This window comes from Hyalella azteca, unplaced genomic scaffold, assembly GCF_000764305.2.
Source record: "Hyalella azteca isolate HAZT.00-mixed unplaced genomic scaffold, Hazt_2.0.2 contig1539, whole genome shotgun sequence".
NCBI lineage: Eukaryota > Metazoa > Arthropoda > Malacostraca > Amphipoda > Hyalellidae > Hyalella > Hyalella azteca.
In genome coordinates this window covers 1-17,335 of record NW_025931851.1, presented here as the reverse complement: position 1 = coordinate 17,335, position 17,335 = coordinate 1, and the positions used below count along the sequence as shown (strand labels likewise).

General features: G+C 37.0%; 1 protein-coding gene across 1 annotated transcript; it reads left to right on the top strand.

The window, feature by feature from the left end:
- The first annotated feature begins 1,752 nt into the window (after positions 1 to 1,752).
- Positions 1,753 to 10,205, top strand: LOC108672453 (spermatogenesis-associated protein 6). The gene is made up of 10 exons (XM_047882830.1): positions 1,753 to 1,946; positions 2,502 to 2,639; positions 3,380 to 3,592; positions 4,496 to 4,618; positions 7,112 to 7,172; positions 7,378 to 7,459; positions 8,368 to 8,454; positions 8,698 to 8,795; positions 9,935 to 10,108; positions 10,198 to 10,205. Exons 1-10 carry the CDS (start codon positions 1,890 to 1,892, stop codon positions 10,203 to 10,205), a joined length of 1,041 nt encoding a protein of 346 aa, XP_047738786.1. The 5' UTR covers positions 1,753 to 1,889.
- Positions 10,206 to 17,335: the final 7,130 nt, after the last annotated feature.

The following is a 17,335-nucleotide window of genomic DNA, read 5'->3' as shown; positions in this document are numbered from 1 at the left end:
AGTGCATGAAAGGTGAAATATTTCTTTTCAACGCAATTAAAACTTAATTTAGGGTTCTGAGAACATATGCCAATTATTTCGAGGCAATCACTTACTGATGGGAGGTCTTGTAATACGACTGTGGCTGAATGGAAATACCCGAGCAATTTTTTCGTATGACCTATATGATAAAATACATCAGATGTGTAATTATTTTAAACTTTTTTTTCCTACCATTACCAGTTATGTTTAAATGTGTTTAGGTGAGTAGTAATTTCAGTGAATGTTTATGTATTCCATTATTTGCCAGGCAGAAGCTCCAGAATTGAGGGACATGAAAGCCACGTTGCCACCACCGCTTTTGTTACTTTTGTAAATGACATGCAAACATCAATATATTTCATTGTTATTGTTTTACAGTGTAAGCAATGGTGTGTTACTTTGTCACAGTGGAAAGCTTATTAGTTTAACAAACATATAATTATACTAATTGTTATTCATTAATATTAAATAGCAATAATTCCGGCTCATCTTCTGATGTGAATGCTCTTCTGTTCATCATTTATCAATTTTTTTCTACAGCGGTTGAATAAAAAATAAGTCGCTAAAGATATAAGCGTAGGTAATCCTTAACTAGATAAAGCTATGAAAAAATATATGTATAGACTTAAAATGCCTATAGCACCATATCGAACCCGGTAGAAGTCTAGTAGCTATTTCAAACTATCGTCAGTCTTGAAAAGATCCGGTCAAATGACACGATTTTAGATCTTTTGTGAAGAAGTCACGAAAAGTACAAGAATCGGCTATAGGACACATCAGGCCTACTCTTCAGCGCCGACATATTCTTAATATATTCTTAAGCTCCATTTACGTCTTCGTTTGCTTCTAACAATCGCCTCCGCGCTAGTAGAATTTTTTATAAAAGTTATACTCATCGATGACCACTCCGCTTAGATATGTTGAAGTGTGTGGTGGCTGTGTGTTTGATCACCCTGCATCAGCTGGACTCTAGTATACAAGCAGGGAAGCTATGCCCTATGAGTACCTCAGAGGTCTCCATCACCATGACGACGCGTTGTCAACACGCTCTGCGTGCCAGGCTTGGGTGCCATGCAGTGCCCGCGCTACCTCGATCGTTAAAACCACTCTCGCTCTCAAGGAGCGAGTGTAACACACGCCAAGACTTGTGTAAAATTTAAGAACGAACGATGAAGAGTTGCTCATGGTGGTTCCTATAAATTGCTCTGATATGGTGGACAAATTATAAATAAATATCGAAATTTTATTTGACTGTGTTTCACTACATCATTCGTGCGAATTAAATGATTGATTAAGCAGCTCTGATATATTTTCAATTTAAATGTTTAATGTGAATAATTATTAGTACATGTAATTACTTCTCAAATATAGTGCGGCCAATTGTCACGACACATACATATTTGGATTATTAAATGATTTATACTTACCCTTTGAAAGCGCAAATTATCTCATCGCTGTTTTCTGCGACACTATTTTGAGCAGAGGGGAATTATTTTCCGTCATTTAAAAAACATTTTAGTTTAAAAACAATTTATTTTACTAAGGGGCCTAAGCTTTATTTCATCATGACGGTAATTTTGTATCTACGAGTTTTTATCAAAATAAAATTTTCATTTGATCCCTGTACATTTCTTTAATACCAAGCTTATCTTCAGGACCGATAGCTACGCTTACAGAAAAATTTCCCCGTCCATATCTTGTCTGCAACTCGACACGGATGATCGTATTGAAATTGCTCATTAGAATAAGTCATCTAATGTCAATGATTGAACGCTAACCGCATCTTCAAATATTTTGAGTCCATCTAGACTGCTTTGGTTAGTAACAATTTAAGACACGAATATTTCTGCGCTTCTCCGGCAACCAATATGCCCGTCGAACTCAACAAAGCACTGCAACTGAGTGCTGAAGTGAACGTCCACGCCGTAAGTTTAAATTGCTTATATCAGTAAAGCAATTGAAATAACTCAAGAAATTACATAAAAACTATCTACTTATGATTATTATCCTTCATTTAGGTAAATCCTGTAGTCGAAGATCTATAAATTTTTACTTTTTCACCACTGCAAAATGAAACTTTTCATTAAAGTTATATTGAATTTACTCGGCATTTTCGTTGCTTCAAAATTGTTAATTTGTTTAAAAAATTAAACTTGCGATCTCCATTTCACCTTGCACCGACGATCTTAATGGTTAATACATGATGTTCGAGGTAGTTAATGGTTTCAAAATTTTGTAATATTATATTGCACAAGTTGCCTATGCAAAAGCTGTGGTTAAAGAACTTGATGTATTTGAAGATCAACTTTAGCTCGATATATAAACCGCTGGTCAAAAATCCGAAATTTACCCGCGTAACTATCCATACAACAATTTAACAGACATAATCTTTAATTCTTTCGTAATTTAATCCCAAATAATTTCATTTCAACGTGAGTTTAATTTAGCACAAAGACTTGATTGTATCCACAAATTGTCAGGTTTCGTGCCCCGGTGTATGGCTGCCGGGTAAGGGGCGCTGTTCGTTGTCTCTTTGTCTCCTCGGCTTCCACACTCGGACTAACTTCCAAGCACCTGTATTCCCGCTCCTCTTCCATGAGAAGTTCCGCTTCCAGCGTGTGAGTCTTCATAACCAATGTTAAGGCTTCGACCTCTTTTAATTAGATTTCAGTTTCTTGGAAGTACGTTTGTACATTCAATTGGAGCATTTTCTGCTTTCAATTATGAATGTGCTTCTCTAATATAGAATGTGCTGCTCTGCTCTAATAATGAATTTGAGACTCCTCTTTCACTAGATCAGCATGTCCAATATTTTGAGACACTAAATTTCATTACGCAAGAGTGTATTTCGCATCCAAAAGGTTAGATGGCTTTTCTGCAAGCAAGTTTAATCATTCTTCCATGAAGTTTCAAAGACATCAAGTTAGGGCCGTGTAACGCCTTCTGCGGCTAGAAAGAATTTCCCAAAAGATATACTTACGAGAAATGAGTTGAACTTTGTCGTCTCACCTGATGTTGCATCTCTCATATTCGTATAGTAGTGAGACGACGGTTTTGTCTCTCAAAATTAGCATGGGAATAATTATTTATCGCCTTGGACGAGTCATTAGACATGCTTGTACCTTTAAACGTCCTTTACTAGCGGTGCACGCTTATTTGTGCAATAACCTAAATGAAACGTCTCTCAAAATACAACAGGCAGAAGATGTTGGTAATTTTCTGCATGCAAAATAATATATTCATATAATTCATTGTCTTTGCCCTTGCAAACTATGCTATGAACAGCGAAGAAAATCGCTAAGAGGAAAGATTTTTCTAATCAATAATGAATGAAGTCAAACCTGGACTTTGCCACCAGACGTTTTTGGGCGTGCGTGCCCTCGGTGCGCTGGAGACGGCGCTGGAGCGGGAGACAGCGTACCTGGAACTCGTGCAGGAGGGAGAGGACGAGGCGGTGCTGGCGGTGTTCGAGTGCTCCGTGCGCGAGCTGCTCTTCCCTGCGACCAAGAGACGTCTCTCGTACTCTGGCATGGACTTGGACCTCCTCATGGAACCTACCAGGGACTTCCCGGTGAGTGGGGTGTTCATTGTGCAGACTATTGACCCATTCAGGAGTGGGTTTGAGTTATAATATATATCGGAGGTATAAGTATATCAATATGTAATATTGATATGCCTCATAAAATAAGGTATAAGTATCTCAATATGTAATATTAGTATACCTCATAAGGTATATTGACTCATGGCCCTTTGTGCAGAGAGAGAAAGGTGGGTATTTTACGTTTAAGCCCCGCATTTTAAACAAGGGATCAGAAAGATCAGTCCTTACCGTACATCATTGCACAATGCGCGCAATCTGAGAGCGAAAGCCAGAGAAGACTGTGTCTGGGTACGAATAACATCCTTACATCTGAAGAAGGGACCCATTCTGAAATTATTGACCAACAATAGATGCAAGCAAAAATTCAGAAAATTTTTAAACAATTTTTAAAATTATTTATATAGTTCTAGAAGCTGAACCAAAGTGTGATGGAGTGTAACGAATAATTTTCCTAATATAAACCCCATGAGCAAATTGAGAATATCGCTTTGACATGAACTTCTTAATTTAAGTGAAGGCAAGGTTCGAGGGAATTTGGAAATTTTACCGTGAAAATAAATTGCTCGTCACGGAAAATACATACAAAAAATAAATAGGGTAATAATGTTCTAAATGTCCACCAATTATCTGTTAATTTTCAATGTGATACTTAACTAATTTCCCCATTAAATTAAGAAAACTTTGAACATAAGGAATACGATTGTGGAGTTAAGTTCAATTTATGTAAACAAGATGGAAGGTGTCATGGCCGACAAGTAGCAGTCGATGTTGACTCAGGTTAAAACATACGAAAATATTGTACTTAAAAATAACTAGCATTCTAGGCAATAACATTCTAAATTCCAAGCTTTTATATTATTTACCATCTGACAGGGCATCATCTCGCCTAAAGTGGAGGTGTCAACCCGATCAACGGTGAGCGAGACGAGATCACCGATGCACGACTGCGAGACCGACAACGTGAGCTTTGGGCACAGCAGCGACCGCGCTACAAGAGTGAGCAGAATCACTATAGTGAACTGTGTGGATAAATGCAATTAATTTTTAAATAATAGATGTGACTTGTTTGCTTAAATCGCAAATTAACTAGTAATTTAAAAGCAAAGAATAGTCCACAAAAATTCATATCTTTATAGCAAGCGTTTCGAAGACCAGCTCCATCGTCAATTCGTAGGATCTAGAATCACAAATTAGAAGTCACAAATTAATACATTGAAAGCACAGAAAGAAATTAAAAACCTAAATTTGCAAATAATAGACGGAGCATAAAAAACTATCTATTCGCAATTTCAAGGGGATAGGAGCTAACAGTTTAATTCAAACTGGGCCTAAGTTTAAAGATGTACAATGATTCTAAAATACGCAAATCTGATGTGCCGGAGGTGGAAGCGAATATCCTAAAGTCACTGTCAGAAACAGGGACATCACACTGCTCGGCGTGAGCGCGCAAAGCCGAAGAGGGGGGCGCGATAGCAACTGTCCGGTTCTACAACCCCTGCCCTTATGCTCAGCGACCCTGGAACAAAGATTGCGTGACGTTGCATCCCGACGCACGCAGATGCCCATCGTGCACAACAATATTGATAAACCAGGGACGATCGCAAATGAACAGGGAGCATATCTTTATATCTAAAGAAGGAACCGATTGTGGAATTGTTTACCAGCACAATATGAAGATTGACATTTGGGAAGTATCTATTGAACATGACTTTTAATTCTTTTGACATAGCTTCGGACGCAGGGCCGAAATATGGAAAAACAATAAATAACTTTCCTACTATCGCTTTCTCTGGTCTAAGTACCAGTTTTTTTAGTTTTTGTTCGTTTCGATTTAAGTTGAATGGCCTTCAAACTTTATTACACCGAGGTTTTCGCATTTGTTCTACATACCTTGCTATGCACGCTGAATTTGAGTTTTTACGCAATATTTTCTCGCTTAATGGATTTCCGGTAAGTTTGGTGTTTACCCAAATCAAGAAATTCATGTCGAAGCGATACAGTGAGGTTGCTCCTCAGAGCGATAGTAGGAAAGTTATTTATTGTTTTTTCCATACTTCGGCCCTGCGTCCAAAGCTATGTCAAGAGAATTAAAAGTCTTGTTCAATAGATACTTCCCAAATGTCTATCCTCATATTGTGCTGGTAAACAATTTCATAATCGATTCTTTCTTTAGATATAAAGATATGCTCCCTGTTCATACGCGATCGTCCCTGGTTTATCAATATTGTTGTGCACGATGTGCATCTGCTTGCGTCGGGATGACGTCCCGCAATCTTTATTCCACGGTCGCCGAGCATATGGGCAGGAGTTGTAGAACCGGACAGTTGCTATCGCGCCCACCTCATTCGGCTGTGCGCACTCACGCCGGGCAGTGTGATGTCCCTGTTTCTGACAGTGACTTTAGAGTGTTAGCTTCCACCTCTAGTACTTCAGATTTGCGCATTTTAGAATCGTTGTACATCTTTAAACTTAGGCCCAGTTTGAATTCCACTGTTAGCTCATATCCCTTTGAAATTGTGAACAGATATTTTTTTGCTACGTCTATTATTTGTAAATTTAGCTTTTTTATTTTGTTATGTGCTTTCAATTTATTAATTTTTTACTTCTAATTTGTGATACTATATTCTACGAACAGGCGATGGAGCTGGTCTCCGAAACGTTTTCTATAAAGATATGAATTTTTGTGGACTATTCTTTGCTTTTAAATTCTCGATTAATTATTGCAGCGGCGGAGATACAAAGTTGAAGGCAGACTTATGATAAAGCAGTGAAAGCTTCACTATAAATCTGAAGCGGATTTTCAGCAATTCAAGCACTTAATTAGGAAGAATAACGTTGATTTGATGCTTACCTACTCCTCTCACATATGTACAAAACAGGTGATGCTAGACGACGATAAAAATCTCAAAAATTCGATTGGAGGCGAAAAAATTAGCAGTAGTTAAAATTAAAAAAAAAACTTTTCTAATAACAGCTGCAGCAATACTTTTTATAGAGTACAATCTGGAGTCGCGTTGCTGTTCAGATGATATTGCACTTCAATTAATGTTCGCTGAACGAAGACATTGTATACTTTTACTGGAAAACTCAAACAGATTAGCTCTAGAAGATGATGAAAACCTCCGATTAAGCATTAAAAAATCCAAAATTATAGTTTTCATATGCAACTCACCTCTGATCGACCTTTTATTCTCTCACACTTAAGAGACAATTTTAGGGCTCGTTTAAAATTTTGCCTGATAAACATCACCTATTTCCATGTCTTTGCGTTCTTACAAGCATCAAACACCAATATAAGGTCACCTCTTACCTCATTGAACCTCAATCTCGAATCTCAATTCGGAATTTTTTGGTAGGTTTTGTATTCATCACGCATTTGCATTGGAATACAAGGGACTGTTGGAAAATATTAATATTATTCACTGATAATTGCGTGAACGTCTCATGTATTCATTATTTTCAATTCTATATTATCAATGACTATTTCAGGCAGTTTACAAGGCCGTGACTGCGGCAGACGACGCTGAGCTGCCAGCAGATGCTCAAATAGGTCATATTTGCTGCAAAAACTTACTTGGAATATGTACTCGTATTGTGTGGTCAAATTTTGAAATTACAAGTTAGTTCATAAGTGTAATTATAATCAGAAATATTAAGAAATAACTATCACAAATGTGAAGTTCAACCCAATTTAGTCCACTCATTCTGCAACAAATCAAGCTCCGTACTTTATCGAATCTTATTTTTGCTTTCAGATCAACAAAGAGGAGGAAATTCCGAGTCTCGCGCCGCGCGTCGCCTACCCGCAGCGTCTGATTCACCAGCTACCCCGAAGAGGTGAATAACCAAAAGGCTAATCGGCTCATCGATAAATATTACAAGTTGTTTAAGGGACCGTATTTGCCTTAACTCGTATATATATGTCTTCATGAAATAAGGTTGAGATTAAATTAGTCATGACTCATAACTCATATATATATTTGGCGCCCTAAAATAAGGTTGACATAAAATTAGTCTTAACTCGTATCTATTTTTCCTCCTGAAATAAGGTTGAGATTAAATTAGTCAAAACTCGTATTTATTTCGCGTCCTGAAATGAGATTGTACAAGTAATTAAAATTGTCTTAACTCTTACACATTTGCCTGCTTTAAATGAGATACTAAATCGGTCGTACGAATAAAATTAGGAATACATTGAGGCACACTGAAAATTTTTCTTCGAAAAGCTATTATCCATTATGTTGGTGTTAATTCCAACATCCGTGTAATTCAATTACATTAAATAAATAAATTTTTATTAATGTCTCAGAAGATTTAAAGGTCGTTCTGAGAGATAAAAATGAACCTGGACATACTGGAAGGAATCATTAAGATCGTTAGAGGCTTGCAAATCATTTTATATAGGCACAATTATTGATTACTTAAATCGTATTTCAATTGAGATAATGGAATATTGACGTTGAAATCGCTAGACAGCTTGAAACTGGATCAAACATCGATCCGCTCTATTTTATTTGTGAGATCTACGTTAGATCTACGCTGCATATTTTAATGCACAGATATATTGGCTTTATTTTAAAACCTCTACGGTTCTTAGCACATTAACCACATTTTTCCTATTTTTAGAGTGATCCCAAAAATTTGTAATAGAGTTATTTGGATTACATCCAACGAAAACGCTTTTGTTAGGAACGCTTCTGCTGGTTCAAGAGCTATAATTATTGAAATGTAAATGATTTTCTCAGCGCTAGAACTGCAGGACTGACCAGCCGCCACCGGTCCAGGAGCGAAGGTAACTTGACGGACATCCAGTACGGTCAACTTGCAAGCAGGTAAGAAAAAATTCGGAGAACAATATCTCTATTTGTAATTTGCATCACGATCCAACCTTCAATCGTCCTTTATAAGATTAGTTAACTGTCCTCGAATAATATTCGTGCTACTTGAATATATCATTACATAAAGTTCAACGGTGTTATAAAGTTCTCCTCAATGTTATGAAATAAATTTCCAGTTAATTTAACTTTAATATAAAAATTTATTCTCGGCGCTTCATTTTCTCCGTTGTATCACAGATACGGGGGTTCTCGTCCCAATTCCGGGACGCGCACGAACGCTCGCCTCGCTCGCCTCGATGACGCGCACGACGCGACCATCACTGTGCTGGACGATGGTTAGTGAGCATGGAGTTAATGCGCCATACTCATTTGATGATGAGTACTCATTTGATGATGAGTACTCATTTGATGATGAGTACTCATTTGATGATGAGTACTCATTTGATGATGAGTACTCATTTGATGAGTATGGAGTTAATGCGCCATACTCATTTGATGAGTGTGGAGTTAATGCGCCATACTCATTTGTAAAGAATTATGGGGAGTTTGTGTCTGTGTACCGGTATGTGCGTATAAAGCCTAACACTGCAAATTTATTGAGATTCGAGTGCCAGAGTGCACTAACTATCATAACTATTGGAGTTAATGCTTTATACTCATTGTTAAAGTATTATGGGAGGTTTGAGTCTGTGTATGTGCGTATGAAGCCTGGCACTGCACATTTATTTAGATTATTCGATTGTCTGAGTGCACTAACTATCATAACTATTGTAACCGGGACTTTATATTTTATTTTTATTGATAGAATCATGCAAACTCACGAAACGGAGCTCTATAAATAGTCAACTAATTGCATAATGGTTTACAATAGAACTTGAACTCAAAGCAATATTTTAGCTTTCATGTATATTTCCTTACAGCCTTTTATGGGGATCGTAAAGTGTGGTTTTTAAAGGGCTAACGGAAATTGAGTTGCAGAGTTATTCTGACAGCAGCCATGCTGATGGAATCTGTTGTGAGGGATAGGATTATCGATCACTTGACTGCTCACCATCTCATATCAGATTGTCAACATGGTTTTATTACCGGCAGATCCTGCACCACTAACTTATTATCTACGTTGAACGATTGGACTCGCCTGCTGGACGAAAGGGAGCCAGTGGATGCATTTTCGCCAGTCATGAAAAGATCCGATCAAATGATACGAGTTTAGATCTATGAACAAGGCACGAAAAGGAAAAGAATCGGCGACAGGCCACATCAGGCCTACATTTCAGCGCCGACATCATCATTATGTTATTATGTTATGCTGTGACAGCAGTAAAGTCATATTGTGGCAGCAATAGTAAAGTTGATATCGAATTAAAAAAATATTTTATTTTGATAGAAATTAATCTCGAACACATACAAAGAATCTCATAAAATTTGTCAAAATTGCCAAGCATTGACAAGCTGCGTCGCCTTTTGTTGGCAGACGCGTGCCAGCACTGCGCCGGCGCCCACAGCGTGCTTTCTTGCACCACGTGCCGCGCGTACCGGCGACTCTACCCTGACTCTGCGCGGTCACCGCACCCGCGCCGCGTCCTGCGCCAGCCTCCCCAGCCCGGCACCGCGCGAGCACGGGTCAGGCGCCGCTACCTGGCTGATGGTGAGGAAAAAATATACAATATTCATTTGGATAATATCACAATTATTAGGTTTATGATTATACAACGAATGTAAGTGTGTGCGAAATAGTTACTTAAAGAGCGTTGTACAAAAACTAAATCGAACATAGATCACAAATCGTTAGTGTCCCGCTAGTAGGATCAGGGAAAAATTGACATTTGTGCTGTTGAATTCACATGCCACAGCGAATTATACCATATGTTTGTGTCAGATTTGGAGCCTCGGCGGCTGCGTCCACCACGACCATCATCCGCACCTCCAAGTGACCACCGCCCGCCGTCTACCAACGAGCGCCCCGAGCAGCTGCGGCAGGAAGAGGAGGAGAGAGCAGAGGACGGCAGCGCTGAAGACGAAGGATACGGGGCGGAAGAAGGACTCGACCGCCAGCAACAGCGAAGAACCCGGGCGGCTTCACCTTCTTCAGGAGCGGCAGGGGTTCTTGACAGGTCAGAGTTCCTTCACCACAAACATGGATGTATCACCTCGCACAGGAAAAATTAGACGTCCTTGGTTCAGTCATCTCAACCCAAATTGATGAGGCAGTTCAGGATTCTTTAATATTTAACGAAGTTATATGGATTGATGAGAGTTTGGTTCAGTCCAGAACAAAGGTAAAAACTCAGATCAGTGTTCCGTTAACTACTATACCAGCATACGATATTAATTATGCAGGCCAAGTTCCCGTCAATAGATAGAAATTTACTAGAAATATCAGGGTGCTATTATCTCAAACAAAATAATTAGGCATGCAGTCATTTGATCACTTCAAGCTAGTAGCAGTGAATAATTCAGCTGAAACTGAGCCCCATGACTCTTTGACTCATTGGGCGAAAGTTTCTTTTATCGCCAGGACAACGATGGGATCGGGACGGCCGCGTTACACAGGCCTCTACCGTCACTATCATGACTACGACCGGGACTACGATGACGACGTTGATGAGTGCTGCTGCTTCTGCTGTGACATAGCGGCATCGAGAGGGTGAGTCGTCATCACAATTGTGACAATGATCACAATTAAGGGGTGTGGCAGAAAAATAATCGTGATGGCGACACTGGTGATTAATTGATCATGTGATGGCGACACCGGTGATTAATTGATCATGCGTGTGTTGTTACTCTAAAATGATGAGTGCAATATATTAGAGGCAGTGATATCTGCATTAAATTATAGAGAACGCAAGACTGAGCACAATAGTCATCAAGATTTTTTGACATTTGACTTTTGTTTTTCTTGACTTTCTTTTTTTTTTTTTGATTTGATGACTTTTTACGGCTCTCAACTTAGAGTGACTTCTAAACATCAGAAAAAATTTGGAATCTGGCTGAGTGATTGTTGAAGAAGTTAAACTACCGATTTCAACTGACATGAAGTAGATTGACATCCCTGGCTTGTATTTTATGGGTGGGAATAATTGTCTCCAATCCTTATCATCAATGAATTCTTGTAAAGTATAGAACGCATTGACGATGGCTGCAGACATGTGTTGCAGCTTCTGAATAAATTATATCTTGCGAGCTGCTCATAGTTGTATAAATTTGTTTATGAATGAATATAAAACATTTTTAATATTTGCTATTATATTGTTAATTTACGTGATTGATGACTGAAGTTAAACCTGCATACCGCTTCACGAGCCTGAGGTTTCCTTGCAGACCTCCTCGGCGACACTGGAGAAGCGACCTCAGGTACAGGCTCGCTCGTCTGCGCTCACCGTATCCTGACTATTCCTGGACAGCCAACCTGCCATATACGTACAGTCGTTACTGGTACTAATGGTACCTGAAAGACACCTTATTATTGGTACTACCTCGAATATACGAATTACCCCAGTACGCGAAACTGATTAGAAGACGACAGTTACCTGATGAGATCGCCTGTATCAGCGGTTCCGAAAAACCCTATCATGAAGGTTTTGGTTCATCGTTGCGTAACTACTGTTATTATTGACATTTGTAGCTTGTTGACGATTGTTGTTTTTATCTTGAATTATTGCGTTATCTATCTACCATTGTTCAGAGACTGACGTTTGAATAATAAGGAATGAATCATGATGTCTAGAGTTTGAATCGTGTAAAGTGGAATTTTAAGTGGTATGGTGTTAAGTGGAAGAGGTACAGTACATATACGCATCACAAGCTACATTCTTCCAAGACGTAGTGGTGAATATTTGTCTCAACTTATTTATATAAACAATTAATTTCAAGATAGATTTTATAGTACAAGTAACGAATTTAATATCACATTATATATATTTTTCCGGTATTGTAGGAGGAGTGGAGTCAATGAAAAATCATTTCAAACCTTACATTTGTGTATTTTACATTAACACTTATGTGAATTTTGCCTCCGTCTTTTAGAGGAGTCAGACAAATGGGCAATCCAGTCAATATGTTGGAGCTGGTGTTGTGTCGCTAGGAATTTTATTTGTGCATGCTATTATTGCCTATGTAATATAATGCATGCGATTATATTGAACAGAAAAAGGTCTATTGATGCTGGGGTTTACATTCTGCTAGTCAGAGGTTTAGTAGTAGATATTAGTGCTTCTAATGCTATTTTTAATAATAGTACCATATCAGACTTTTAATATTGCTACTTAGAATTTGACAAATACAACAGATATCTTTTTTTAAATAGAATATCATAAGACAGTACGCTTCAGAGGCAACGAAATGTTCGATTTTTTAGTTGCAGCTGAAACTATGAAACCGTATATTGAGTAAAAAAAAAGACACCGATTCCTGAAGGTATTTGCTAATCATGAGTTGTATTATCAATGATATCGTGGCTGCGTTTGTATATCAGATATAAATGTTGATCATTTATGCGTCATTAAAAATGATCAACATTAATGTCATTTATTTAATGACGCATATTTGAATGCGTCATTAAAAACGTCAATTAAAATTTCTGAAGGTGATAATAAAGCGTTTATTCAACGTTGCGGTAAATTTTGCGATTTGAGTTATTTTCTTTAGTTACAAAACAAAAATAGTGAAAGATATACTACTTAACATTGACAAAAATTATCTTATAGATGTTTATGTGAAACATGAATGGTTCTTGTAGCAGATAGTAGTTTTTTTCTAGACACAAACATTCGTAAACATTTTGCCATGTTCGATTAATACAAAATAATTCAATACTGTTTTTTATATTATTTCAATTTTGTTTTCTTTTTATTGTAGGCATCGTTCCCATTGGAGTCTCTTCACTTGAATAATGATGTAACTTTGGTGTTATTGGAGTTAATCACAGTGCGCCGAGCCGATGCGTAGCTGAAAAACACAATTTTATGAGTGTTATAATAATAGCGGTTTCAGCGTTTATTAGGCCATAGGCCTGTCGACGATTCTTAACATCGCAGAACATCCACAGCTTGGTGCAAGTCTCGAACTCGCAACTCGCTGCTTCAATTTTTGCCTTGCTTAACCGCCCGGCCTCCTTGCCGATTCTGACCACAGAAACTGGCGCACAGAGCAAGGACAATCTATCACTGCCATCATATAGTACAATAAAGTAAATAGTGGAATGAAGGAAACTAATGTTTGTATCTTAGTCAAAGTAGTGAATAAAAAGTAGGAAGCACGGTCATAAGCTACAAGCCTAGTATTGCTTTGTCTTTGAGCTAAGATTATAGTTAAGTGTAAATTTAGATGCGCATCTTCACCTCGTACATTCTATAAAGAGCTTCGATTTCACCGAAAAACGAGTGCTGGAAACAACGTTTACGAACACAACGATTTGCCGAGCAGAACTCGTTATTATGTGAATATTTTACAAGTGTATTTATTACAAAAGGATATTAACCATAGCCAAAGATTGAAGAAATGGATATACTTTAATCCAGAGTTGTATCCAGATTTAAATCCGGTCCAAGATATCCAAGCCTCCAATGCAACGCCATCAATTAAAATCGATATTCGTTATGCCTAAGCAATGTTCAACAATAGGACATGTAAAATAAATCAGAGCAAAATCTAACACTACTTTTATGTGAGTTTGGGATAACGGCATTGAACCTCTAAACTTTTATTTGAATTGGATGTAACGGCATAGAACCTCTATCTGAAGACTTCTCATACACGTGCTTCAGCTGACGGATTAAAAGTAGTCAGTATCGAGGCAGCTTTGCAAATTATATTTGATTTTTTTGATTTGATTATTATTATCATACTCATAATAATAGCACCAAGCGTATATAAGTAGAGGAACCGAAAGTGTAGTTAGTATGAATATATTGCTGGTGTTAGAACATTGGACTTACTCGTAGCCATGCGATAAATCATTAATGATTCAGCAGTCAGAATCTTGTAAAATATCATTGCAAACACGTTTCTTGAACGTATATTTTATGAAGATCGCTTGAGCAGTGTTATTTTCACTCTAATTTTGAATGAAATATTTGGGTACAAACAATTTTTTAATTTCGAGAGCCAAATCATTTAAATTAGCTATTACAAATACCTGTTTGTGAATCAATAATTCTATGAACACACATTAATTAATGATCTCATGTTTTGGTAATTTTTACAGTAAATTTTATTAAAATATTTAGAAGTATTTCGTTATGTTACATAAGTTTATAAAGTTTACGAATATGTCTCTTCTTGCTTGATTGTTAGTAGTGTTTTTTTTCAAGATATACAGATACTAATATATGGTAAATAATTTGGTGCTAAATAAAGGCGTCTAATGGATTGCTTCCATTACACATAATATCTATTTTGATGTCATTCACTGTGACATTATCGGTTTCAAATAAGAAAGGAAAGTTCATTGTTATCAATGTCAAGTTTTTTACACAATTTATCGAGGTAACATTTACTCCGGTACTCCCAGTGACAAAAGGTTTCTGTCGAGAATTTTTTCCCCGCATCTAACTCATCAAACAAACTTTATTTCGAATTAAAAGTCATAGCTTAGGTCTTGTATACAAATAGGAGACGTTCAGCCAAACCCTCACAAGAGGTGCCTCTTAGGAAGCGACCGCATCGTTTTATTTAGATTCCAGGTTTGACTTTCTCTAATTCTTGAATAGCTTTTGATCCCTCACGATTTTTCAAATTAGAGTGACGTTATTCATTTCTTTCTTTGATAACTGGATTAGGGCTTATTATAGTAAAAAGGCGCACCACAATGCATCTCGTTTATCAAACACTAGATCATTTAACTTCACCGCATAAGTGAAAATAACAGCTGATATCATTTGCGCAACAGCTGACATAATTTGCGCATGGTGTATTTATATAATCAAGGAAAGGTATAGTTAACGCCTTCATTCAGATTTCTTCATCTGAATCATGAATCAAAACAACAAAATAAAAATAAACAACTCTAGATGAATTGTCCTAGGATTCATTAAGTTACCCTAAATTATTGTTGCTCGATATTTTGAATTTCTATGTTGAATAATAGCACTTGCGATTTTTTATTTTTTATTATTTAATATGAAAACCGAACAAATTCATTACGTGATGGGAACCAAGTTGAAGGATTTTGAACCTCCCACACCGGTTCTTGTCCACGAATAGACAAAAAGCCGCAGTAAAATACCTTTTCTGCGCATTCTTTCGAAGGTTTTTCACAAAAATTATTAACACACAGCCACTTCCTATTCGTGTAGCTAATAAATACGAACTATTCGTAAATTCACTTTTTAATTATTGGAAAAACGTTGAGAACGAAACTTGCAACGCCCTCTTAAGTCCAAGCAAACAACGTTCTTTTCTATCCTCAACACTTTAATCTCCGTTCAAGCGCTCCCGGCATCAAATATTTCCACTATTCTAATTCTCATTTGTAGTCGAATTGCAACGCAAATACAATCATTAATAAATAATATTTATTCAATACAAGCACAGTTTTCTCAATTAAACAATTACCTATACAACTAACTCATAATTTTAATTTTTGCTGCAGTCAGAAAAAAAATTGATGCGTTACAACAGCAATCTGGAACACTGAAATGTTTGGTTAAAATGTATTATTCATTGACAGTCGAAATTAATTTTATTGGTGAGACATTTGACATGGGATTAATGATTTTGTCGAAATCTTTGCTGAAACATAATATAACTTATTGAACTGATGTTACTTGTTTGCTTAAATCGCAAATTAACTAAAAATTTAAAAGCATAGAAAGCTGGTCTCCGAAACGATTTGTAAAAAGATATGAATTTTTGTGGACTATTCTTTGCTTTTAAATTTTTAGATAACTTATTGAAAATTATTATTTTCATTGGGCAAGATTCCATAATCATTATAGAAGAATTATTTCCAGCTTGACATTTATGAAAAAAAAATTAGGATGACATCACCGCTTTAGTATGGGCAGACGCAGGCTAAACATCAGCTGAATATGAGCTACGCTCTTCCTACCATTATCGTGCATTTTATCGGAAACGGGCGTCGACATATTTCTGAATATTCACGTTAAGTATGATCACATCAAATTTGCACTAAACTAATATTTTTGCAATTTATTTAGATATATTTTTATATGTATAACTAATTGAGAGAAAGACAAAGTGAAGGTGACCAGCAACAAGAACGCTCGCGTGTGTGGCGCGATGCGGCCAGTCATGGTGCACGCGCTGCTTACAATCCTGATCTGTCGCCTCACCACGGCTGCGGTGTTCCTGCCGTCGCCACCCTTGGCTCAGGTCTGTGTCTTCATTATCTCATAGACGACCGCTTCACTTTTGTTATTTAAATTTAATTAATTTAATTAAAATGTAATTTAATGTTTATTCTTTTTTAAATTTATTAAAAAATAGGATTGAAATGAATTGTGTCATGGCATTACCGATCGATTCCTATGTAGAATCTACTACGCAATTTTCAATGTGAAAACATACCTACGAATTTTAATCTCCCAATTAATGTATGGAACATAATCATTTAGGTTTATCATAACAACCAGAACAGACTCATGCTAATAATATTCCCAATCAAGTAGCAGAGACAATATTTTCTATACCTCCTGCATTCAATCGAAATAAAACTTGAGATTTACAGGCGTTCTGGATTGATGACAGACTCGATCGCAGTTTTGGCGGGAACGAAACTTTTGTTTAGCTGATAACACAACACAACACAACACAATATAACATAACATAACATAACATAACGTAACATAACATAACATAACATAACATAACATAACATAACATAACATAACATAACATAACATAACATAGCATA